A 27,204-nucleotide genomic window follows, 5' to 3' on the forward strand; every position below is an offset into this window, starting at 1 on the left:
CTCACTTGTTCAAGTGGAATTGTGGGGGCAACAATTTCCAACCATCTCTTGGATGTAAACCTTTGTGGGTCCCATCTGGTTGAAATGCCCTAACCCACTAGATCACCAGACATATCTGGTTATATGGTTACCATCTAACATGCTAAATGGCTTCCTGAAAGTAACAATGAGTGGTTGGATGGTAGGTGCTCACTACTTCTAATTGTCTGGAGGTAATGAATTACATCACTGGACCGAAAGAGTTAATTTTAGAGGAAGACTCATTTGGGATTGGAGGTCAAGAACTTCCCCTTATTGCCAAGGAGGTATCACAGACTCTTGAATCAAAATCCTTACTCAACTGTCTGTTCAATATTTCTCATGTTTCACGAGGCCTACTCTCCACCAGTGAAGAAAAACAACGCATCATTATCATCAACATAGCTATCCCCACCTCTTTTTCCCACCTAAAGAAAAGGTGAGGCAGGATTCAGCATGCAAAGAAAGAAGAAACATAGCAGGAGAACTAATCAACATCCATCCATCACCCAATCCTACGTTGCCCCATAAGGAGCGTAGAAGTCCGGGGCTTGGCAAGTTGGTCTTGACATTTAAGATGAAAGTGACCAGCCTCACTCATCCCTGGGTGGCATTACGTGAGCAATAAACCCCAACCACCCCTTGGATATGAACCTTCATCGGCTCAATCTGACTGGAACACCGTAATTACCCACTAAACCACCAGGTGCCATAATTTGGTTATATGGTTACCACCCAGCATAGTAAGTGGTTTCCTGGTGTACAGGAAACCATTTGGCTTGTCACTCAGTGTAGAGTCACCCACAGGCAGAAGGAAGAGGGAGGAATGAAGAAAAGAAAGACAGAGGAGGGAATGTAAAGTCACCCGTAGGCAGAAGGATGAGGAAAGAATGAAGGAAAGAAAGACAGAAGAGGATGGAAGGAAAGAAGGATGGAGGAAAGGAAAAGACAGACACCTGAGAGCAGCACTACATCAAGTGAGTGGACGGTGAGTGCCCCCACCTACCACCAGAACTAATTAACAATTCTATTAAATAACTTACAATAATAATATCCAGATTTGGCCCCAAGTGATCCGGTAAAGTTTTCTTGGCCACTTCCTCCTCAGGCACTCCATTAAAACGGTCCAGTTTTTTCCTCTGCTTTGATGGTGATGGTAATGACTGGCCATCAGTGCCAACTTCTGGTGCACTTCTTTTGTTTTTATCACCAGGTGAATTTGACTTGACAGGCTCAGGCCTGAAAACACAAAAAATTACTACTGAACAGTTATGAAACCAATGATGTTTGTAACCACATTGAAAGTAGCTTGAAAGTAAATATATTTATATACCTGGTATAGAAGCAACATAAGAAGATTCATGCATTATAAAATATATTATCTTCCTTAACTCTTCTCCTTTATGTACATATGCAAATTCTTTTATTGTGTAAAAAACTCATTCAGCCTTAGTTTATATATGTACTGGCAAAGAGTATCAACTCACCCATTTTCCTCTATCTTAATTTTGGGTTTCCGTTTCCGCTTCTTTGGTTTTGGAGCATCAGTCTTTTCTTGTGCTGGTGAGGCTGGTGTGACAACAGGGATTGACACAGGGCCAGGAACACCACCAGTCACAGTAACTATGGTCCCAGTACCTGCTCCAAGATTCTGACTGAGCAGTCCTATGTCTAAATGATTCTCCATGTCAAGATGAGTGAAGTACGGGCTGACATGTAGGTCTACACTGTCCCTCTGGTCGGCATGGTTTGCTGGAATGGTGATGAACTCCCTCTTTACACTGATCTTACGGAACAGTTTTGCTTCCTCGCTCTCCCCATCCTGCCAGCTGTCAAACTCCTGCTTTACCCTATAAATAAAAATGTCTTATAAGCCATGTTTCACAACCACGACTTTCTTCACTTCATTTATATTAAATAAATTCCTAGCTAGTACTAAATACAATTTCCATTATACAGTAACTTGATGAAGTATATGCAGATATGCTTACGTGTAATGAAGAAGGTGTAATGAAGTGTTTGTTGCAGATATGTATAAAGGCATGGATGAATGAAACAACCAGAAGTGTGAGGAAAGACTGTGACTGTACCTCTGTACAAGAATAAAGGTGAGCAAAGTGGGTGTAAAAATTATTGTGGCATAAGACTTGTGTGTTGTTGGAAAGTTTATGGAAGCATTATTATGGAGAAGGTAGGGATAAATCAGAATATCTGGTAAGTGACAAACTGGAAAGATTTAGGAATGGTAGAAGATGTGTGGACCAAATACAGTACAATCCCAGTTAACCGGGTGGCTTGGGGAATTTACCTTCCCAGTTACAGATTTTTCCCGTATTTCTGATTTTCAAGTCAAATCTATACAAAGGCTATCACAGCAGTAAATACAGTTCAGGTACTCACCAGTCACATTAGGAGTTACACTAAGAGATTCCACCTGAAAAACTGCCTTGTAAACACACACTATGGTCATAACGGACGTGCGTGCAATGTCTAGCAATTTGCAGTACCGCAAATTGAACCAGTCCATTGTTTACCGAATTACTGTATTCATTATATGTACTGTACTCATAAAAATTGAAAAATAAAATAAAGAAATAAAAGCTTGAACATTTATTAGTGAACTGATGATGTGTTAAGACTGCACTGTAGAATTATCACAACACCTGTGCCCCCATGTGAGTTTGTTTACGTTTCCAACTGTTCTTCTTCTTCCCCACTTGACCTCCATCACTCCACCCCTCACCCACCACTCAGCTGTTTTGCAGAAAATAAAATAAATGATGTATGTATGAAATGCAGGCATATTATTTATTTATTTTTCCTCCAACAAAGTAAACTTTCATTCTTATTACCATTTATATTCAGCCATTAGTGTTTTATAATGTTCGCCTTTTTCAAGTCTGTAGCATATGTCCTGCTTCTGTTTCAAGGTAAGCACGATACGCTTACGTTTAGTTTGCACTTTAGGCATTTTGGAGTGTACAAATTACCGTCTATCAGTGGAACACAATAGCAAGAGAGCTTGTTTACTGTCTGGTGGCAAAACGCAGACTGGTGAGTTTTGGAGGGTGTGGAGGATGACTGAATTCAAGTAGGGGAAAGAGGGGGAGAGGAGGGGTGGTTAAGAGGATTTGCTAGGGATTTACATTAGCCGGAAATGCTTTCACCTCGCTGTGTCTGACTTCACCCAGCCTCGCGTGACACGATCAAACGGCGGTTTGGCAGTCCATTCAAATTGGTGCACAGTTATAACTTACTGACATTTTTACCAGCCCTTGAATTTTCCCGTTGTTCTGAGTATTCCGTTTGTCTGGATACCGGATAGCTGGGATTGTACTGTATTTGCAATATGACAGACAGTCAAGAAGGCTTCTGGGAACTACACGGTATTTTTGGGACTTAGAGAAAGTGTATGACAATGTAAAATGAAGGATTGTGGAAAGTTCTGCATATGTATGGTATAGATGACATGCAGCTGAATGCCATTAAATGCTTTTATGAAGGAAATGAACCATGTGTATGGGTAGGTGGGTATCTTAAGTGAATGGTTCAAGATCAGCGGTGATGTGAGAGAAAGTTGTGTTTCTGTAGTTATTCAATATACTGTAACTTGCAAGCAAATCAAACAAAGAGGACCAAGAGGCTTTCATTAATAATATTATAAAATGAAGGTCTGATGTACACAACCATCAAACTTTGTTGGTGGAGATAGTTACACTGTACTGTATACCCAATTCACAATACAATGAAACAAGACTCATTCTGAATTGCGCTTATTTCTAAAATGACTTCCATCAGACTGTATGTAACATTTGTTAAATCATGTATTTCCTCTTACTGTATGTCTACCAAAACCAACAGAAAAAGATAAAACTGGACATATATACTATAGTAATATCAATGGTATATACACATCTGAAGTCTCTGTTTCCCCAATTTTATGTGAGACATCAAAGTTAAGTAAAATACATATTCCTGTATCTAAAGCTGTTTTGCTATTACCTGTTAAGCTTCTACCAGTTTGCATAAAACTAAGAATGACTTACGTAACACTGCTTGGGTCACTGTGATGGAAGCCATTCTGGTGAGGGTGGTGATGTGAGGGCTGGAGTGGTGTGAGTGTGGTGAGGCCTGAGGCAGCTGGTTGCAGGGGTGTCAGGGGAGTGAGGCCTGATGAGGAGCTCTCTGTGTCCTCCCTGTAGTGCGGTATAGACAAAGTCAGTCCTCATTTAACTCCTCAGTGGCTGTACCTTCAGAAATTGATGAGATCCCCTAGCAGGTGCTGGGACCATTTTTTCAGGTTTCAATTATTTTTTTTTTCTTCCTCTTCTTTGCCAACATGAAAGGAACTGTCAGGCACACCTGCCAACGTAAATTTTAGCTTCCAAAACCAATCCTGTGATTCGTAATGAATCATGGAAAAACGTGCAAAATGACTGTGGACACGCTGGTGAAAACTAACCAAATGCGCCGAACTAAGAAATATCCATTATATATATAGCCACTCAGGGATGAGTGAGGCTGGTCACTCATCTTAAATGTCAGGACCAACTGCCTAGCCCCAAGCTCCTATGCTCCTCATAGGGCAACGTAGGATCGGATGATGGATGGACATTATATATATATATATATTGCTGAATTGGTTTGGAAGAGCTGGAAATATGTAACATGAACATAATCAGTACATGTGGGAAGTTTTATTTTAAAAATTATTATAATTATCATTATATATATATTTATACTATTTTTGATGTCTATTGTGTTTATGTAAGTATGGAGTTAGTTTTGTAGTCTGGGTGGTGGTGTGTGTCTAAAGAGAGGCAAAAAATGCTGTTTTTTGTCTTTACCAGATAAGGGTAATCCTGTGTGTGTATACGTTGAACCATCATGGCCAACATTCGATATGATCCGAGATTAGCATCTTGCACGATGGAATTACAGTTAGCGTGAAGGGAAGGGAAGGTTTTACATCCATATACCGAATTTTGAGGCATATAAGACACTGCATTGTGAAAGATGCACCCTAATTCTGAAAAGGCAGTTCTGAATTTAAAAAATGGTTGTCTGAACCAAAACTGCAGAAAGGTTGCTCGATACAAGTTGTTTTCACTCAAATACACATCCACCTTTCAGAATCTCTTATTCAGTACTGTTCATCAGTCACTAGACTGTTTATTTTTATATGAAAGAACTGCAAAATAATAAAAGAATCCTAACAGTTCCTTCTTCACAAAGTTCCTTGGTGCCATGCCACTGTCTTAACCCCTAAAAACAGCAAATCCCCCACCCTGACTATCCCTCTAGCTGCATTTCAGGACCGATTTTTCATTTTTCACCAACGTATATTTTGGTCTCATACATTTCAACAGCTTGAATCTATACACCTGAAATGTAAATTTCATTCTTGCGTCTGATGGTTACCACACTATCAACTGTCAGTGACAGAAAAGTCACCCCTCGCATAAGAACAAAAATAGGAAAATTTTGGAAAATACATTATTTTCACCAAATAACCTTTCAGAAATCACTAAACTCAATATGAATTATGTGCCTTGGCATGAAACAAGCTGAAGGAATAAGCATGGGAAAAAAAAATAATTGTAGCCTGTCTATGATTGTCAGTACAGTATCAGGACTTTTCTGACCATCAGACATCAGTCTTTAGGGCAGCGGTTCTCAAACTTTTTAGTAGGTGACCCTATTTGGAATATTTCAAGACTTTGCCTACTTTGAGGGAGGTTAGTGTCCTAGCTGAGCAGGTTGTTAGCTATTTATTTTTTCAGAGCCTACTTTCAGATACTTTCTGAAGAGACCTCGTATAATATTTTTTTAATTGTACAGTAAAAGTGGATCTCAGTTTATTAATTTTGTAGAACAGTGGAACTTTAACAGGCAGTCTTTTTGTAACTGCTTTGGACTTAACTGGGATAAAAAGGGCAACATATAATGAGAACCTATTGCAGAGTACTGTATACTGTAATATTGTGTGCTTACGTGGTGTAGCAAGGAAGGGCAGTGCTGGTGCTGGAGTGAGTGTACCGTGATCCCTCTTCCTCCATCCACCAACGCAGCGTCTAGAAAAAAAATACACACACAAAAAAATACATAAATAGGTAAACATGTACATCATAAGATGTATGTACGTACTGTATGTGGTAAATAAGTAAATAGTACTAGGTCTGATTTTAAATGGTCACTAACATTTTCCTGTCCAACTGGAAAAAAAAAAAAAAAAAAAAAAAAAAAAAAAAGTACAGTACTAAGTTTAATTTAACCCCACAATGGCCATGGGTTCAGAAATTTGTGTGCTCCCCTGGCCAGCCCCAGGATCATGTTATCAGAGTTGTAAAACCGATTTCTTTTTCTTACAGATGTGAAGAGAATCATCTGGTGCCCCTAGCAATGTGTTGTTTTACTTCTTAAACCCACCCTGTGATTCGCCATGATTCACAAAAGAATTCATAAAACTACTGCACATGAGCCATTAACACGTAAACATATGGGCAAAAACATATGAGAAAAAGTGACTGCCTGAGTGCATGGGATGGCAGAGCTGGGTTGGGTAAGCGTACCAGCGACCTTCGTTCCCTTCCGATTATTGTTCAAAGTTTTTTATTGCTGACGCTAATTTGACGTCACCAGCACATTTCCAGTTTAGCGTCACTTATTTATATATATATATATATATATACACTGGTCTTTAAAAAAGTAAATGGTAGTCTGTTTTAAAATGTTCAATTAAATCTTCCTGTCTAATAAAAAGATATCTAATTCAGTAAATAGTACAGTAGTTTGATTTAAAATGTTCACTGAAGTTTTCCTGTTTAATAAATAAATAAGTAAATAATTTAACAGCACCAAGTTTGATTTAAAATGTTCACTGAAATTTTCCTGTCTAATATGACAGATAAATATATAAGCACACAATACAGGCCTACCCCGATTATACGATGGGACGTGTTAAGAAAAGGCCCATCGCTAGGCAAGGTATTGTACTGCGGGGTAGATTTAACATAAAGTATCGGGATGCATTTGTGTGCCTTGGAATTCCTCCCTAACCAAGTCCTAAGCCCACCCAGTTGAGTTCAAAAACAAGTTTACAGCCAATCTAAATGGCCTAACAGCTTTAATAACTAACCTATGCCTACAACCTGTTAGTAACTCACCAAAACCAAAAAATAAAATCTGAAATCATAAACAATAAATAGGTCAGACAAGAATGATATGGGTTCGCACGCGGTGAGTGATGGGTGCAGGGGCTGCGTGTACGTTTCTGGGCATTCTGGTGGACGGGTGGGCTCAGCTGGCTGCGGAACACGCGATTCAAACATTAAACCAATCACCCCAGGATGATACCACACATGACCCACTGCAAAACCGGGGGTAGGCCTACAACAGGCGGGGTAGGGTGGTACAGTACTTACATCCATCACTAATCCAGGATATCGCATAGCAGGGTATCCCTGTACTAAGTTTAATTTTAAGTGTTCACTGAAATTTTCCACTCACATAGTATATGTAATACATTTAATCACAACCTACAGTTTACTAGTACCCATGAGTGTGTGTGTGGAGGTAAGCAAGCTCTAATTTGTCGTACTGTCATTGTACTGCATCATTTATAAAGGCTCCAACATGCTTGCAAGCTTCGGTCTTGGTCACTTAATGGTGGCAATCGCTGGCAGCCTCCTTATTCAGTCCCTTACCCCCCGAGGTCATGCTCTATGGCCTCAATCCTGATCTTTTTCAGTCTGCCTCTTGCAACCACACCCAAGGTTCACTCTTCTCACTTTCCACACCCTACTGTCATCCTCCATTCTCTCAACATGCCCAGACCATCTCAATCTACTCCTCCTCATCATAACACCAATACACTCCAGTCCCATCCTTCCTCTCAACTTTTCAAACACAATCCTAAACCCCACAGGCCACTTGCACTCAAGAACTCACTACACATCCATCTAATCATTATCATTTCTGTACAGCTGAACTTATGAATATCCTCTTCAATTACTGCCCCGGTTTCACACTGCACTTCAAACACATGCTGCATACAAAGATACTTCAGTATGGAGGGAAAGCCCTCTTAATGTCAGGAGAGGCAACAGCTCCATGAACTTCCTCCAACCACTCCTTACCCTAGCCACAGAGCTAGCTCCAGCCCCACCTCCTGCACATAACATGTCCTTCAAAAAACAAAACTCTTTTCATTTCTCTTCTGAAACATAGCAACAATGTTATCATGACATGCTGTGGTCTTGGGAACTGAATTAGTGTACTGTTTACACAAAAAAGATGAACCAAAGACTGGGTGCCTGCAAAAAGCACTTTCTTTCAAAGCAAAAGACTGAAGGTCGGGGGGGGGTGGGGGGGGGGGATACTGAGGAAAACAATTGCACAGTATTCAGTTGTTTAAATGAAGGACAGAGAATACTAGGTACCTGTACATCAGAGAGATGGACAGGAAAGATGAAAGAGTGTACCTAGATGTCTGCTGCATGCCTGCTCTAATGGGGTAGGGATGCAGTGAGAGGTCAGATGAACAATGGCCATTGTAAAAGCAGTTAAGAAAGAGAGAGAGGTTGAAGAAAGTCAGTGAAACACCAATCTTTGTGCCATCGAAGCAAAAGTCATTCCAGGGAAAGTCAACAGAGTACTGTACTGCCACTTGGTTCTATATCTCAATCATCAAGCTACAAGCACCACTTCAAAGGAGGGTCCACAGACTTTATTGGATCAGCAGCACAATCAATGAGATAACACTGTGACTAGGTATGCCACCCAATGAATGTGGCAGGAAGGAGGAAGACAAAGTTGATAAATTTCATTTGGTGTACTTAGGACTTAGCCACACTTTTTTTTTTTTATTATTATTAATAGGCATCACTTAGAATACCAAAATTACCATACACTATCAATGAACCATTACAGTTTTCTTAGTAGCTACATAATTCTCCTCTGGACTAAAATAATACAATGGCATACGAATAACACCAGAGAAATACAAGCTAAGTTCATCTCCAGACTCACATCTTGCTCAATTTCGCGAATTCCTTCCATGCAGCTGAGCTCACTCTCACTCTGTAAGGGTGTCCCACGGGTCTCGGGGCAGTCTGACACATAATTGTCAAATGTGTCCGAAGTATGCTGCTGGCAACAAAATAATTAGCTCTACTACTACTACTATGGTGTTATCTCTACAGACTTAATTATCGAAGATGCATTTCAGAAGTAAATAACTGCAAGATCTGATTTAATACAGAGATTTCATTACGAAATTTGTACTTTCTACATACAGTCACAAATGGTCTGTGTCTGTGTTGTGCACAGAAATTTACTGCGTACTACAAGATACTGTATTCTGATGTGTGGTATGTTTAGAATTTTACCAGTTCATTATATTAAATATTAAAATACTTTGAGGTGCACATGTCTTAAATAGAACCAACTTATAACATCTCAGTTGTATACTCTCCACTCTGTTCACTATAGTCGCGGTGCACGACTGAGGTTTTCATTATCATACGCTGGCAGCCTACCTGTCAACCGTGCATCCAATTTCGTATCATATTACATATTACAAGAATCATATTATTGTAAAAGAATATACTGTACACAAATACCGGTATTATTATATACGAACATGTTATACATGAATCACCAGGTGTATCATATTACCGTATACATGAACTCGGAAGCACAGCTGACGGGTAGGTTGCCAGGGTACGATATTGACAACCTCAGAGTCATGCGTCACGACTATAATGAGACTTATCAATAGCTCTATACTGTATGTAGCTTCATACCTAATACTGTACAACATTGAGGGGGGAGAGGGATATTCTATCTGGGGATTTCCATCTCCTCAAATTCATGCTGAAAAGAAGCTGTGAGAGATTTATTTTAATCTTTCTCACATCATGTGAATATGGTATACTGGGTCTGAGTAATAATGATACTACATAAACATATGTCTACGCTATGAGTGTGAAATACATTAAGGTGTGTTATGATATAAGGGCCTGTAATACAGCAGGGAAAAAGTAGATTATTTTTTTTCTTATCTGTATTTTGTAGCACTAATGACCACATTATGATCTAGCTAGGCTAGGTGATTCCAAGTGTCTCTGGGAAAGGCAGCTTCTTTAGGGTGAATGTCTTGGGGTAGGATAATGGAAGACGCTATTGAGCTGTAGATTTTGGAAGGTTGTTATGACTGTTTGATTAGCATGGTGCTGTGGAAGCAAAGGAATGCTTCTGACTCTGTGCAGTGCAGATTTTTTTTTTTTTTTTTTTTTTTTTAAATGGGGAGGGGGTAGTGATGGCCCATATAATCAAAAGGATGAATTCCATGCAAAGTAAGTAATCTGTATTCCTCTTATGCTCTGAAACTTGGAGTAATTTTGCTTCTTGGTGAAGGTAATATGTAGCTACTTGTGGTCTGTGTACATTCTATAATTATTTCTCAAAACTTTGTGTTGTTTAAGTTTTTTCAAACTGTTAGAGTGTGGCTTGATGGTATGGACATGTAGAAAGAATGGGTGTGAACAGAGTGGTGTAAGGGGTATATCTGAATGAATCTGAAGGTGGCCAGAGCTGTGGTAGGTCTAGAAAATGAGTGTAAGAAAGGCAGCGGCAAATGAGGCTAGAAAACTGAGATGATGGTAAATGGGGTAAATATGTGTCAGAAAGGTACATGAGCTGATGAGTCTATAAAACTGACAAGCAATCAAGCTGGATGGGTGAACTATGTGTGAAGCAGTGTATGATCAGGGTTTGACACCCCATTTATTATGACAGTTCGTGAATTGACCCTGTCAAATAAGTATATGTGAAGCTATGTGCTGAATGTTTTTTAGCCTATCAGCTAGAGCCAGGCTTCCAGGGGCTTGAATGGTAAGTGAATGCGAGTGTAGCTCACTCATTTGGGAAAACTTTGCTTAGCATTTTTTTTTTTTTTTTCCTCTCTGGGGTGGGAAAGAGGTCTGGATGATGATGCTGATACTATGGCCAGTAGGCTACTATCCAATTTTTTAGCTTTGATGTAACCAATTTCACTTGGCATGCTGTTTATACTCATAGATCTCCCACTTAGGTGGGGGCACTCACCATCCACTCACTCAATGTAGTGCTGCTCTCGGGTGACTGCCTTTTCCTCTCTTCCTTTTTGCTTTCCTTCTGTCTTTCTTTCTTTCATTCATTCATTCCTCTTTCTGTCTATGGGTGACTCTACACTGAGTGACAAGCCAAATGGTTTCCTGTACACCAGGAAACCATTTACTACAATGGGTGGTAACTATATAACCAAATTATGGCACCTGGTGGTATAGTGGATAATTAAGGTGCTCCAATTGGATTAAGCCTGTGCAGGTTTCCATATCCAAGGGGTGGTTGTGGTTTATTGCTCACATACTGCCACTCAGGGATGAGTGAGGCTGGTCACTCTCATCTTAAATGTCAGGACCAATTCGCCTAGCCCCGGGCTCCTACGTTCCTCATGGGGAAACACAGGGTTAGATGATGATGATGATGATGTTTCTGGATCCAACTTCACCCCATAAGTATGATAAAGGGTAAGGATGGTTGTGGTCTGATGGTGATGGTGATAATGACAACAATATTGTTGTACTAATGTGGTGTATATATGTGAATGTTTTCAAGGCACAGAGTTTACAAGATGCCTTTGCATAAATGTTTGTGTGTTAGGAAGAAATCATGTGTGTATCAGGAATAATTTAAGAATTTTGTGATGTCTTTCTATGGGGAGTGACTGATTAAAGAGGGTAATCTGAGCAAGTATTTGAGATTTAAGTCTATCTGGGAAGATGACTATGATGATGGATTTATTTCTACTCTTGTACTTCTCTCTCACTGTTTCTGGATAATATCTCATCCCATCTCTTGATAAGACACGAAGTTGGAATACTGATGATGATGATGATGATGATGATGATAATGTCAACACAATACTGTATAATGGCAATAAAAGAACCAACCTCAGGAGGCTCCAAGTAACTTTCAGTTTCTGGTGTTGTATTCTCTTGTTCTTGACTGCTGATTTCCTCTTGTTGCTCTTCTTCTTCTTCCTGCTTCACTGGTTGTTCTTCCTCTTCTGGCTCCTCAGGAATTACCTCTTTGACATCAACCCATTTCTTTTCATGCAACACTTCCAACCCAAGGGCCCCAAGCTCCTCCTCTGGAATATCTTCTGCCTTTGGTGGTGATGAAGACATTTTTCCCTGAGGAAGTATCAACCATACATCATCATCATCATCATCATCGTTATCTGATCAGGGCATAACCATGCAACTTTACACTAAAATTGTCCCCCATACTTTTGTACCACTGCATAAAGCATGCAGCCTCTCAGAAAAATATAAAATTTGAGTATGATAAAAGCTGATGCCATCAATGCGTAACAGTAAATGTTTTTTATTTTAAACCATGTGACTCGTATGAGGACTGTGGTGAAAGCTATTTTAAATCAGATAAATCTGATTAAAAACAATGAAATATTATGAATCGTATATGATGTACAACTGTCCATGAAGGGCATTGCTAACTTTGATTTTTGGTGGAAGGTGACCCAAAAGGTGCTGGTAAATGTCATCACTGAAGGGACATCTGCGCAAGAGATGTGCAATCCAGCAGGCCTTGCACCGGCTCTTGGAGTTGTCACCCAGCACATAGCAGCTGTGAGAAAGAACAGATATAAAAATAACTGTACAGTATTTCCATGCCTATGAGGGCTTGGCAGGCACAGTCTATCACCACTATCATCCTATACCTTATTCCCCACCAATGGAGATATGACCCACAAGTAAAGAAGGTGAACTTAACTGTTAAACTATCAGCTGTGTACCCAGTGAAATGGGTCACATTTTTTTTTTTTTTTTTTTTTTTTAATGCATGAAAGAAGTAACCATGGGCCAGGAGCCCATAAAATCGTTCCTATCTATCTATCTATAGCCCGACACCCTAATCCCGCAAAGGGTGGCCGCAGACAAAACGCCTCCAAGTCACTCTGTCACCCACCACTTGATTACCCTTCCCCCAGCTCACCCCCCTCTCCCTCATATATCTCTCAACTCCATCCCTCCACCTCATCCTCGGTCTACCCCTCCCTCTCCCTCCCTCCACCTCACCTACATACACCCTCTTAGTCAGTCTTTCATTCTCCATTCTCTCCACACGTCCAAACCACCTCAGTGTATTTTTCCTTATTTTCTCAACCACATCCACATCTACCCCACAATGTTCCTTCACTTCTTCATTCGTCAACCTGTCCCTCCACGTCACTCGTTCCTTTATATTAAAAAAAAAAAAAAAAAAAAAAAAAAAAAAAAAAAGAGAGAGAGAGAGAGAGAGAGAGACAGCCAAATTCAAGATCTGTTCATATTGAGATGCCTGGACTCACTATGTTCCAAAGACTGGAGATCATAGGAAGTAGGAAATACAGACAAAGGGAGACAGTTTCAGAGCTGACCTGTTGCATATTTGATGGACTGTCAGGACTGAGGGTAACGGTTAACTCTTGCATTAGAGAGTAGGACAGAAAAGGGATGAGACTTTGCTGCTAGACGGGTGCTACACATCCTCCATAATGGTGGAGGGATGCAAGCAGACAGTTCAGAGGAGCAGTGACTACTGAAGTGGTGACAGAAAATAGATAAAGATGAAACGGTGCGGCGAAAAACAGAGGTTGAAGGAAGCCAGTAAGAGAAGGAGAGTTAATGAGACGAAAAACCTCTGACTCCACCTTGTTGAGAAGTGCTGCATGTGGGAAGCCTCCCCACACATGAGAGTTGTACTCTACACAGGGGCGAATAAAACCCATGTAGCTATAAAGTCAACAACTGTGCAGGGGTAAAGAAGGCATCGAGTTGGCTTAGTACACCTACTCTCCAGGAAGCAGATTTTACAAGAGAGTATAATATGATCAAATAAATCCTGAGAGAATGAAATCCCAAGTATGTTTAAAGAATATGCAAAATTGAGATGAATATTGTTAAAAATTAGAGGATACTCCTGCAGAAGATTTTGCCGGGTTAAAAGATGTAAGAACTGAGTTCTTGATGCATTAAAAACAACAAGATTACTTTTACCCCAATCAGAGATATGAACCATGTCAGACATTATGTGTGCTATAGCCTCATCCCTTATTTGTTGAAGTAACTGCTGAGATGGATGCTACAGGATGCAAATAGAAAGATGAAGGGTGGAGTCATCCACATATGAGTAGACAGGGCTAGATGTACAGCTCAGAAGGTCATTGATGAATAGAATGAAGATAGTTGGTGATATGACAGAGCCTTGAGGAACACCACTACTGATAGCTCTAGGAGAAGAACAGTAGCCATCTACAGCAGCAGCTACAGAACAACCAGAAAGGAAGATGGTGATGATGGCAAAGACAGAAGGATAGAAACTGAAAGAGGAGCTGGTGATGATGGTAAAGACAGAAGGATAGAAACTGAAAGAGAACAGTTTGGAAATTAAGGATTTATGCCAGACCTGATCAAAAGCCTTTGAGAGGTCAAGTGCAATGGCAATGCTTTCACCAAAGTCCCGAAAGGAGGATGACCAGGAGTCTGAAAGGAAGGTGAGAAGATCACTAGTGGTGCGTCCCTGGTGGAACAAATACTGACGATCGGAAAGATGGTTGTGATAGGAAAGATGCTGTAAAATTTTTCTGTTAAGAAGAGAGTCAAAAAATTTCAAAATACGGTATGTTAAAGCTACTGGGCGATAGTCAGAGGGATGGGAATGGTTACCCTTCTTTGGGACTGAATGACAGCAAACTTCTGGCAAGAAGGAAAGGTACAGGTTGAGACAAAGGTGAAAGAGTTTACCTAGGCAGGGTGTAAGCAGAGATGTAGTTCTTGAGGACAACAGGTGGGACCTCATCAAGCCCGTATGCCTTGATAGTATTAGAGGCCAGTGATGGCAAAAAAAAATATATCAACTGAAGAAATTTTAATGTCAGTCATGAGGAAGCCAGTGGGGGGAAGTGATGGAGGAATAGCACTGAAATCGTCTAAGGTGGAATTGGAGGAGAAAGTTCAAGCAAAGAATTCTGCTTTTTCAGTAGAAACTGCTACAGAGCCATCAGAGTGGAAAACAGGAGGGAAGAATGATAATACAATGTTGATAGACAGGTTTTTGGCAAGGTGCCAGAAGAAGCAGGAAGAATTTGAGCTGAAGAGTTCAAAGCATTTAGAACAAATGAAGCTATATTTAACAGAGCGAAGAACAGACTTAGCACGATTCAGGGCAGAAACATAAAAGAGAGGAGATTCAGGGGTGGGTTGGCTCCGGTACCTTTTGCAGGTCTTCTCCTTGTTGTGGACAGCATTAGAACAAGCGTGATTAAACCAAGGTTTCTTTGCATTACTCACAGGATATGAGATAGAAATGAATGCTACCATGCCTGAGAGAATAACCTCTGTAATAAGTAAAGCACACTCAGATGGCTCACGGACATGGATGCAATAACCATTCCAGGGAAAATCAAAGAAGCACTGCCTGCGGGCCAACCAATCAGCAGCTCCAAAGTGCCTCAGTCACAACTTCTTGAGAGGGTCCTCAGGCCTTACTGAACCGATAGGACAGGTTAAGGTGATAAGGTTGTGATTGGAGGAGCTCAACGGAGAGATGCTTAACAGGGTAAGCAAATGGATCAGTTGTAAGGATGAGGTCAAGTATGTTAGAACTCTCTCCAAGGCAGTCAGGGATATGGGCAGGGTGCTGTACAAGCTGCTCTAGGTTGTTAAGGACAGAAAAGATGTAAGCTTGTCACCAGGTGGAGCAGTAAAAGAAGAGGAGGTCCAAAGGTGGTGGTGAACATTGAAATCACCTAGAATGGAGATTTCTGTGAAAGGAGAAACTGATGTGTTCCATTGTAGAAGTAAAGAGAGTCAAACAATTTTTCATAATCAGTTGAATTAGGTGATAACTAAACAGCACAGATATATTTAGTCAGAGAATGACAGGATAGCTGAAGCCAAAGAGTTGAGAACTCAGAAGATTCAAGTTCAAGAACACAAGACCAAGGTATGTTGTTGCATACATATACACAACAGTAACCTTTGTCTTCTGAAATGAGTATAGAGAAGGATACAGAGAAAGGTTTGCTATCAGGCACCTCAGATAGCCGAGTCTCAGTGTGGAAGAGAAGGCGAAGTTTAGAGGAGGAAAGGTGGTGTTCAACAGAGAGAAAGTTAGGGGAAAGGCCATGAATGTTGCAGAAGTGAGGAAGAAGTGCGTCAGACAGCGATAGCGATTCTAGGCATTTCACTTGGTTGTCACCAGGAGAGGGGTGGATGGTGGAGGCTTTGACAGTCCCCCCCCCCCACCAGGGACTCCGAGGCTTCGTGATGGGACGCCATTTTTGCTGAATTATGAATAGGAAGTGTAGGCCTAGTGTGTAATGTGTATGTAGTTTGGTGTTGACAGATAGAGGAACTAGTACGAGCACATGCTGGCCTACTCTCTTTTGTTACTGAAACACTGAAAAAGTTCAGCAAAAAGGGATGGTCAGAAGCTAGTCCCGAGGACTGATGAAACGGAAGCTCCACCTCTCTCTGTCATCAGCTTGCCATCCACCTTGGGAGTACTGTCCTGCTCGACTGGTGCTACAGACTTCTCCTTCTATATGCACTTTCTCATCATGCAAATTTCAAAATGGCTGGTTCCTTATTGGCATATGATTCACACACACAAAAATGGGCTTCACACTCCTCCAGGATAGCTAATGCCAGACTGCAAAGCAGATCCTTTTCTTTTACTGAACCATGACTCATCTCTCAACTACCTTTATCTGTAAGGCATTCAAATACTGTATTGTGTTATCAGTAAACTGCAGTAACTCCTCTTTCACAAGCATATGGCACTACAATTTTAATCAATAAAGAAAATATAGGATTAAAGGTGATATGCCATGAGCCTGTGGTTTTTCCTCCAACAATGAAGTTGGATGGGGGTTCTGTATTCACCGATGTCTATTTGTCTGTTTGTGTACACAATATCTCAGAAAGCTGTCGTCAGAGCTCAATGAAATCTAGTGAGCAGTGGGTCAATGAAGAGATTATTAGAATTTGACGTGGATCCAGATCCAGATGCATGAATACATAAAAAATTTTAATGGTGCTGGGAGAGGTATGCACTCGTTTGCGACGGTGTAACACACCAGGCTAAGACTCGGAATTATGTAATTACCTACTGTGCGAGACTGTAAAACCATTCATCTGGTAGGGAAGAGGAATTACAAATTTTATTGGAACTGCCAGAGGCATGCACTCTCTGAGTGCTTTATAGTTTTCAATGTATGGTGTTGGTGTATTTTCTTATACCTGTATGTATAAACTGCATATGTTTTTTCTCTTACATCTGATGTTAATTTTCAAAATTTTGTATGGCTGATTTTGTGTTTTACTCCCCAGATGACAAGAGGCCATACTCAGTTGAACACCATCATCTGGCCAAACTAAAACATACGTACATAAAACTTCTGCTGGCAACATATAATAAGAGGAGGCTGTTTTACACTTTAAATAATGAAAAGGTGTTCTTACACTGAACAATAAATCTGGCTGTTGCAAACATAAAACAGTTAAGAACTCTTGTGTCATCACAGGGTTATAAGCTATCTATCAAACTTTTGTGAGCATGATTATTTATGAGTGTGTTGTCCCAGATGACTGGCTGAAGAGTGTAATTGTAAATGTGTATTAAGGGAAGGGTGATGCCACGGAAAAAGGAAATTATAGAGATATAAAGCTTTTAGATCAGATAATGAAGGTAATGGAGAGAGTTTTAGAAGGTATGATTAGAGAAAGAGTGAATATTGATGAGATGCAGTTTGGGTTTATGCCAGGTAGGGGGACCACTGATGCCATATTCATTGTTCGACAGCTTCAGGAAAAATATATTGGTAGGAGACGGGATCTGTATTTTGTTTTTGTTGATCTGGAAAAGGCCTTTGACAGAGTCCCTAGAGAGGTGGTGAAGTGGGCAATGAGAAAGCTTGGCTTGGAGGAGTGGCTGGTTAGGGTGGTTATGGCTATGTACGTTGGTGCTCGCACCCAGGTAAGAGTGAATGGAGATTTGAATGATGAGTTTTCCGTGAATGTTGGTGTGCATCAGGGGTCAGTTTTGAGTCCCATGTTGTTTACATGAAGCCCTCTCACGTGACTTTAGAAACAGACTCCCGTGGGAGATGTTGTATGCTGATGATTTGGTGTTGATTACAGAGAACGAAAGGGAGGTGGAGGAAAGGTTTAGGAAGTGGCGGTACTGTCAAAGACGAGGGAGAGTGGCCATGTGCAGTTTGTCACAAGCGCGTGGGAAGTAATTCTATCTTGTGTGGTGTTTAAGATGAATGGGTGCACAAGAGATGTAGTGGTATCAGAGGTAGAGTGTGAGATAATGCTGATTTTATGTGTATGGCATGTCGGGGAGAGCAGGTGGAGATTGTCAGACATGAAAGGATTGAACTTGCTGATGAATCTCTTGAGTGTGTGGAAGAGTTTTGTTATTTGGGAGACATGCTGGGTGCTGGAGGTGGGGCTGGAGCTAGCTCTGTGGCCAGGATGAGAAGTGGTTGGAAGAAGTTCAGGGAGCTCTTGCCTCTTCTGACACTGAGAGGGCTCTCCCTACATGCTAAGGGGTCTTTGTATGCAGCATGTGTTAGGAGTGTAATGCTGTATGGTAGTGAGACCTGGGCAGTAAAGGAGGAGGATATTCGCCAGCTCAGATGTACAGAAATGCAGTCCCATCCTACCTCTCAACTCTTCCATCGTAAACCCAGCCCCCTCGGACCTTGCACGCAGGGATGCACTACCATCCATGGATGGATGGATGGTAGTGCATCCCTGCGTGCAAGGTCCGGGGGGGGGCTGGGTTTATGATGGAAAAGTTGAGAGGTAGGATGGGACTGGAGTGTATTGGTGTTGTAATGAGGAGAGCTAGATTGAGATGGTTTGGACATGTGGAGAGGATGGGGGATGATAAATGGGTGAGAAGTGTTAATATTGGGGGTGGGGTTATGAGGGGTAGACCAAGAAAGACATGGGACGAGGTCATTAAGTGTGACCTCAGGGTTAAGGGACTGAACAGGGAGGCTGCAATGGATTGTGCAGCATGGAAAGCCGCCATTAGGTGACCAAGGCCGACGCATGCAAGCATGTTGGAGCCTTTAAAAATGAAACGATGAAACGAGTTTATTTCCTTGGAAAGAAGAACAAGATGATGATGTGCTGGTTCCTTATAATATGGAAATCCTTGGAGTGTGATTCAGAGATCTGTGACTGTGAGTTGCATGTTTTGAAATCAATGCAGACAGAAGTGATGGTTGCTCAGAGAAAGAAGTTGGCTTAGTGCCATGTGCTGATTGCTACTGCATAACCCCAGCCTACCTGACCTGGCATAGCAATTGACCACACGTGTGGGAGACCTGATAGATTTGTATAGGCTAGGTGGATAAATTAACTGGGTGGACAAGCCAAATTTTTTTCTATCAGTAAAGGACACAGTAGCTTGTACATCCCTCACTGCTTTGGAGAGTATTAAAGTATTCTTAATCTATTTTGTAACCTCTTTCTGCCAACAGTCAATCTTTTTTCTTCACTGGGCTCCTCCAATCAGAATCCTATTTCAGTAAAATGTTCAACCACTCAGGAGAGGCCCTTGGACCTCCCAAGAAGCAATATTTGGCACTTTGGTGATGCAGACTGAAGACCCTTCAGCAGTACTGGTATCTGACTTTCTCTGAATGATTGCTTCCACAGCCATATCATGACCTTCATAGCAAAGTCACATTAACTGCCTGAGTCACTAAACTTCCACTTCCTTCACACATTCCCCCACCTTTTTATATCACTGCATTATGGTAGTTCAACTCCATAACTAATTCCCGTCTCCAACAGACCACACTTCAAGTCACCAAACAGTCATCACTCTATTCTCATATTTATCAGGTTTACCTTTGCCATTCAAAGACATTCACAATACTCTCAAATCATTCTACCAAGATCATTTACTATCACCACACAATGCAGCACCATCTGCATACATCAGAAATGAAATATTCCACCCATCACCAGCTTCACTCCCATCTACGTAATTCTTAGTTTTGACTTCTCTCATGACCTCATACATACAATGAACATCACACATCCTTTTCTCACTCTTAAATGATCCTGAATAACCTGCTTAATGATCTATCTACTTTTATTACATGTACTGTGCTTTGCTACTACCACAAAAATTCTATACCTCAGTTACCAGTTTTCCTTCCACACTTTATATATACAGTATATATATATATATATATATATATATATATATATATATATATATATATCCAACCATCATCCCATCCTTTTTTGCCCCAAAAAGAGTGTAGGAGCCCAGGGCAAAGCTACTCAGTCCCTACATTTAAGGTGACTGAGATCAACCTCACACACCCGTGCATGAAATTATATGAGCAATACACAACAACCGTCCCTTGGATATAAACTGTTATAGACTCAGTTTGGTTGAAGCACCTTAATGCATTAAACCATCATTCATTATTTAGTTATATGATTATCATCTACCATAATAATAAATTGTTTCTTGGGTTACCGTACAGCAAACCATCTGGCTTATCACTCATATGTGGCACTACATCAAGTGAGTGGATGGTGGGAACCTCCACCTACCATAAAATCTAAGATATACTTTCCCAATGTTTCTGAGTATACAACCACACTGACAGGTGCCACTGACACTTGGACCCTAGTCTCTACCTACAATGGAACAACTGTTCACACTGATGGTCAAACCTGCTCCATATAATTATGTATGGTAACACTTTCTATAACCCTGTTAACTTTGTTATGGGCATTTTCCAGATTCAAAAAAGCCATTAATATCATGTAGCTAGTCCTTTTCACATGCTTTCTCCATCATCTGCCTTCCTGCAACAAACTAATTCAAACATCCCCCACCATCCCAGAAGGCCACCTGTTTATTATTCACCAGAAAGTCTAACACATTTCTCCATACAGTATACCTTTCCCACAACACTAGAGAGGCTTGTTCAATAATCAGTTCTGAACTCAGTTCATCACCTTCAAACCTTCATATTTTTCTTCCCAAAGGAACTAGCTACCACACACAATGACTGATTAGGTGCATTACTATGCTTTTATACCTGATAAGCAAGTAGAGCTATACTGTACAATACTGTTATTACCATTCTAGTCAATCTGGTTAGGGTCCAATGGTTTCAAGATACAGTACAACTAAGAATAACCAACCTGCCATCGCCTTTGCAGCGTAGAATACATGGCTGTCGTTTGAATTTCTGGTAGTAATGCCTGCAAGCCTCACATGCCACCATCACCCCAGCCACCTTAGTCACTCCTCGATGGATGGAGTAGTAGCGGGTTTCCTTGCAGATCCCACAAAATACACGCACTCTTTTCTCTGCTGTCTTGCCCTCCTCTGTGCCTGTATTGGGAAAGGGGAGATGAAGGAGGCTAACCACTTCATCCATCATCCAATCCTATATTGCCCCATGAGGAGCGTAGGAGTCCCGACATTCAAGATAAGAGTGACCAGCCTCACTCGTCCCTGAGTAGCATTACATGAGCAGTCAACCCCAACCACCCCTTGGATATAAACCTTCACCAGCTCAATCCAATTGGAGCACAATATTTACCCACTAAACCACCAGGCGCCAATATTTTGTTATATGGTAACCACCCACTGTAGTAAATCGTTTCCTGGTGTACAGGAAACCATTTGGCTTGTCACTCAGTGTACAGTCACACACAGGCAGAAGGAAGAGGAAAGAATGAAAGAAAGACAGAAGGGGGAATGTAAAGTCACCCATAGGCAGAAAGACATGAAAGAATGAAGGAAAGAAAGACAGAAGAGAATGGAAGGAAAGGATGATGGAGGAAAGGAAAGGGCAGACACCTGACAGCAGCACTACATCGAGTGAGTGGATGGTGAGTGCCCGCTAACCACTTCAATATGGTGATATTTTTTCTATCTATCTATCTATTGCCAGACGCCTCAATCCCGTTTGGGGTGGCCACAAACAAATCGCCTCCAAGTCGCCCTGTCCCCCGCCATTTCACTGCCCTGCTCCCAACTCACACCCCCCTCTCTCATATACCTCTCCACCCCATCCCTCCATCTCATCCTTGGCCTCCCCCTCCCTCTTCCCCCCTCCACCTCACTCACATACACTCTCTTTGTCAGTCTTTCACCCTCCATCCTCTCCACATGGCCAAACCACCTCAGTGTGTTCCTCATAATGCTTCCTATCACATTCACATCCACACCACAACGCTCCTTTATATCCCCATTCGTCAGCCTGTCTCTCCACGTGACTCCACAGGCTCCTCTTAAATAACTCATTTCCACTGCTCTCACTCTTGAATTGTGTCCTTCCTACAAAGCCCAAGCTTCACTTCCATACGTTAGAGTTGATATCACAATACTGTACAGTCAAGTAGTAACTTTTTCACTTCCATGCTCACTTCCCTGTTTCTTATCACTGCTTTCAAAGAACCAGCAACCTTTCTTCCCTGCTGTACCCTTTCAAGCACTTCACCCTCCAAACCTCCATCCTTACTCATCACACTACCCAAGTACTTAAACGTACTCACATTTTCCGATTCCTCACCATCCAACCTCACTGTACATTCACTGACTTCATCTCTCTCAAAGACCATCACTTTACTCTTCCCTACATTCACCTTTAGATTCCGTTTCTTACACACACTCCCAAACTCATCCACCAAGCCTTGCTTTTCCCCTTCGTCTTCACGCAACAACACAGTATCATCTGCAAACAACAGTACAGGGAGTTTCCAAACACTATCCTCTCTCACCAGGGCCACTCCAACATCCACTACCCTACCTTGTACCTCTTTTATTACCCCATCCATGTACAGATTAAATAACCATGGAGACATGACACGTCCCTGTTTCAACCCAACTTTCAAAGAGAAAAATTCACTTCGTTCACCATCCACACGCACTGCAGCATTAGCACCATCGTACATACTCTTCACAGCATTCAACAACTTCCCATCTACTCCATATATTCTTAACACTTTCCACAATCCTTGTCTATCCACCCTGTCATATGCTTTCTCCAAATCCATGAAAGCTGCATACAACTTCTTTCCCTTCTCTAGAAACTTTTCCACTAAAGATCTAAGAATGAATATCTGATCTACATAACCTCTTCCCTTCCTAAAGCCTCCCTGTTCTTCTCCAACTAATTTCTCCGTTCTTTCTCTAACTCTGTCAATAAGTATCCTACCATACACTTTTCCTATTATACTAAGAAGACAAATGCCCCTATGATTACCACACATTTCTTTTTCACCTTTTCCTTTGTACAAGGGAATAATTATACCTGACTTCCAATCCTCCGGGACTCTACCTTCCTCCCAGGCCAATCTGCACATCTTCCACATCCATTCTACTACTATCTCTCCCCCATGCTTCAGCATTTCACCACACACTCCATCAATTCCTGGGGCTTTCCCTGATTTAACTTTCTTCATTGTTTCCACAACTTCTATCCTACTGATTTCTTCCTGTCTTCTCACCTCCCTCCTTCTCCCAGCCATTCCCCAGCCACTCATACTCGCATTACTTCCATCCTCTACGTTCAACAATTCCTTAAAGTGTTCTCTCCATCTGCTCACTTTTTCTCCCTTCTCCACTAGTAATCTACCATTTTTATCTTTCACTCCCCTGGTAACTTCACTTCCACCCTGTCTTACTCTTTTCACCTCTTTCCAGAACATTTTCTTACAGTCCCTCCACTTTACACTCAAATTTCTTCCAAATTCCTCATCCACTCTCTTCTTACTCTCTTACTAATCTTTTCACCTCTCTTTCTTTCTTTCTACATATAACTCTCTCTTCCGCCTCTCAACTTCTTCCACGCTCCTATTTCTCATCCATTCATTGTATGCTTTCTTCTTTTGTGCCACAGCCTGTCTCACCTCTTCAGTCCACCATGCTGTTCCTTGCACCCCTCTCCATCTTTTCTTCCTTCCACACACCACATCACATGCTGCACATATTTCTTCTGTAAATATCCTACACACACCTTCCACGTCTCCCATCTGCTCCAATTCATATTTGCCCAATCGTTCCTCCACTTCTCTCTTATACTCTGCCTTTTTCTCATCCTCTTGTAACCTTTCCACTCTCCTTGCAACTACTCCTTCCTCTCATCTTTCCTTTCTTCTATTCCTCCATCTTACTTGAATCCTAATTCTGGCCACCACCAAGTAGTGGTCAGAAAGTCCACTCCCCCAACCTCTATAAGCTCTTGCATCCATTACACATCTTTGCATCCTTTCATCCACACACACATAATCAATCGTTGCCTTCCTTTCATTCAGTTCACCACCCACCCTTCTCATCATTCGCCATGTATACCTGTGGATCATTTTATGCCTGAAGAGGGTATTGGCTATCACCAACCCCCTCCCAGCACAAATGTCCACTAATGCACTCCCATTCTCATCTATCTCAGCAGGCACACCCCACTCACCAACTATTCCATCCACCTTCACATTCCCAACTTTACCATTCATATCACCGATCAAAAACACTCTCTCATTCCTTCCAAACTTTTCCATGCACACTTCCACATTTGTCCAGAACTCTTCTCTAACTCATCTAGCACGATCTTGCGTTGGCGCATACACACACACAATCGCCCACATTTGTATTCCAACTTTCAACTTTACCCACACAATCCTTGACCCAACTGATCCATACTGTCTTATGCTCTTCTTCCATCTTTTACTCACAACTATACATACTCCTTCCTTTGCCCTCTCATTCTCATCTACTCCTGCACATATACCCCATCCATACTCCCATTCTCTCACATTTTCTCCTCCCCATTTTGTTTCAGTTATTCCACATACATCCACTTTCGTACCCTCAAGCACCTGGACAATCTCTCTCTTTCACTTCATCATTCGCTCCTCTTACATTCCATGTACCCATTACGAAGTCCTTTGTCCGGTCCTGGGTCGTCATCGTTTGGTCGGTCCTTGTCCGAGGCTTCTTGTTTGTTTTTTTAGTTAGTTGTTTTCCGGGGAGGGGCACTAACCCTCAAATGAGCGGATGGTGAGCGCCCGCTAACCACTTCAACATGGTGATATTTTTTGCTGTAGTTTATTCTTGTTATTATTACCAGTAGTTTTATTTTGTTTGGGAGAGCCCCTTTGTAGTGAACTGGTTAACAACATTTCCATATGCTTCTCTCACTGTCTGGTTATTTCTTTCCATGCTTATCTCCTCGGTTCATTACTCTTTTTCTTCCTTTCATATATCAAATGCAACATATCACATACAGGTACTGAATATGTGCTGCTGTACACGTTCCTAACCTGCTGTGGCTTTAATATCCAAGGGTACCCACTCTACCTGGGAGTGTAGGGTTGCTTCTTACTAACTCATCATCATCACCACCATCATTATCATCATCACAATCACAATCACCACCACCACCACCACCACCATCCCAATCCCAAACCTAATCCCCACTGAAGTAATATGGTGAAGTATCAACCAGAAATAGAGAGAGAGAAAGCAAAAATATAGAACTATCAAACAGTATGCTCCATGAAATTTTGATAAACCCATTATGTTGTCTTTGTTCAGCTTCAGGTGTGTGATGAGATGTGCTGAATTTAACGCATGTAGAACTGCTGATAGATTCAGGGTATTGTAGTGAAATATGGGGGAGTGATATTCTTCAAAATGACTTTTTTTTTTTCATTTCCATGACTTTTTTTTCTAAATTATAGAGCAGTGGTATAGGTTTTCATGGTAGGTTATTGGGCAGTTTACTGTACCATACTGGGAAGATAATGGCACTTTTCCAAATATATACATCAGTGAGTTTGAAAATCTCTGCGATGACAACTATGGTTTTCAGTGCAGGATAGTTAAAGTACATCAGTGTTTGTGATTTGGTATGGTTCTGCTGCTTTATTTCAAACTTGTGAATGGATATGTTTGGGCATTTCCAGTGGGCTCTTTTAGCCTTTTTGTGGTGTTCCTGTAAAATGGCGAAGTGGTTTTGTGGAAAACAGATGCAAGTTTTTTTCAGGATGCTTTCTACTTGTTCTTCTCATATGACAAGATGTGAAAGCTGCCTGGGCTACATTAATGGAAATCCAGGGTCAAGTGATCAGTCAATCAACATGATGCTTAACTCACTGGCACTTTCAGAATCCTCCTGTACTGGGACTGGCCATAGTACACCTGATGTCCTGCAATGGGCTGGAAGCTTAACAAAGTGCTAACACTAGTTAATTACAGTACAGTACTTCCATATACCTGCTGGAAAATGAAAGAAAAAAAATCTATGGTGTAAAATAAGCCTTGTAACAGTGCACGTATCACCTTGAACTTTGATTCTGTTTACCATTAGCTAACTCTGATTCTGTTTACCAGCAGCTAAGTTTTCAGCTTTATAATGACAACTGTATAGTTAAATAAGATACCAAGTTTTGGCCTAACTATATTCAAATTAAGTCAGTACCATATGATACCTGGTAAATTAAACTTTTAAAGCTATGTCACACAGGTGGTACAAATACTGTAATAGTTACTGGTATATCTGAGGTAAGAAGGCATGAGGAGGGCAGGGATCCGTAAATTGGGTTCTGTTGTCACCATGATTCTGTCGTTTTGTTACTATACACTTCGTCTTCTGGCAGCCAGCAGCTTATCACACAATCTAAGGACAGGAAATGACTGAGATTAGCTGTATATTTAACAAGAGGCATATGAAATTTAAAAACAAATAAGATATGGCTGCCTTGTATCAACATCCAACATGCAGGTATAGCCTACTGTTCCTTAGTTACCGTACCAGTATGTATAACACTGATAAACATGTGCAATCTCTCTCTCTCTCAAACACAGTTACTGTATAGTAAACAATTAAATATACTATAAAGCACCAGCAACTAGGGGAACCTTGTACTCCAGTTATGCTACTTAACGTTAATTATTTTCAACCTTACTACTAACAGGGCTGGTACTAATCAGTTTTTTGTTACGTACAAATTAGCAGTGATAAGAAACAGGGAAGTGAGCATGGAAGTGAAGCTTGGACCTTGCTGGAGGGACACAAGT

At 41.2% G+C, this 27,204-nt stretch overlaps 1 protein-coding gene across 1 annotated transcript in view; it reads right to left on the reverse strand.

Moving 5' to 3' along the window:
- Positions 1–26,753, reverse strand: part of LOC145416907 (uncharacterized) — a 59,387-nt gene extending 32,634 nt beyond the window's left edge. The window contains exons 1-9 of the mRNA XM_080285769.1: positions 26,676–26,753; positions 21,321–21,513; positions 12,582–12,711; positions 12,015–12,257; positions 9,049–9,165; positions 6,013–6,092; positions 4,065–4,214; positions 1,506–1,868; positions 1,062–1,257 (exon numbers count right to left, since the gene is read on the reverse strand). Of these exons, the coding sequence (XP_080141895.1) occupies positions 1,062–1,257; positions 1,506–1,868; positions 4,065–4,214; positions 6,013–6,092; positions 9,049–9,165; positions 12,015–12,257; positions 12,582–12,711; positions 21,321–21,513; positions 26,676–26,742 (1,539 nt within the window). The 5' untranslated portion in view covers positions 26,743–26,753. The remainder of the gene's footprint in view (positions 1–1,061; positions 1,258–1,505; positions 1,869–4,064; positions 4,215–6,012; positions 6,093–9,048; positions 9,166–12,014; positions 12,258–12,581; positions 12,712–21,320; positions 21,514–26,675) is intronic.
- Positions 26,754–27,204: the final 451 nt, after the last annotated feature.

The sequence above is a fragment of the Coenobita brevimanus genome, chromosome 108 (genome assembly GCF_032717465.1).
Source record: "Coenobita brevimanus isolate Jiangsu-jjx chromosome 108, ASM3271746v2, whole genome shotgun sequence".
NCBI classification, from domain to species: Eukaryota; Metazoa; Arthropoda; class Malacostraca; order Decapoda; family Coenobitidae; genus Coenobita; species Coenobita brevimanus.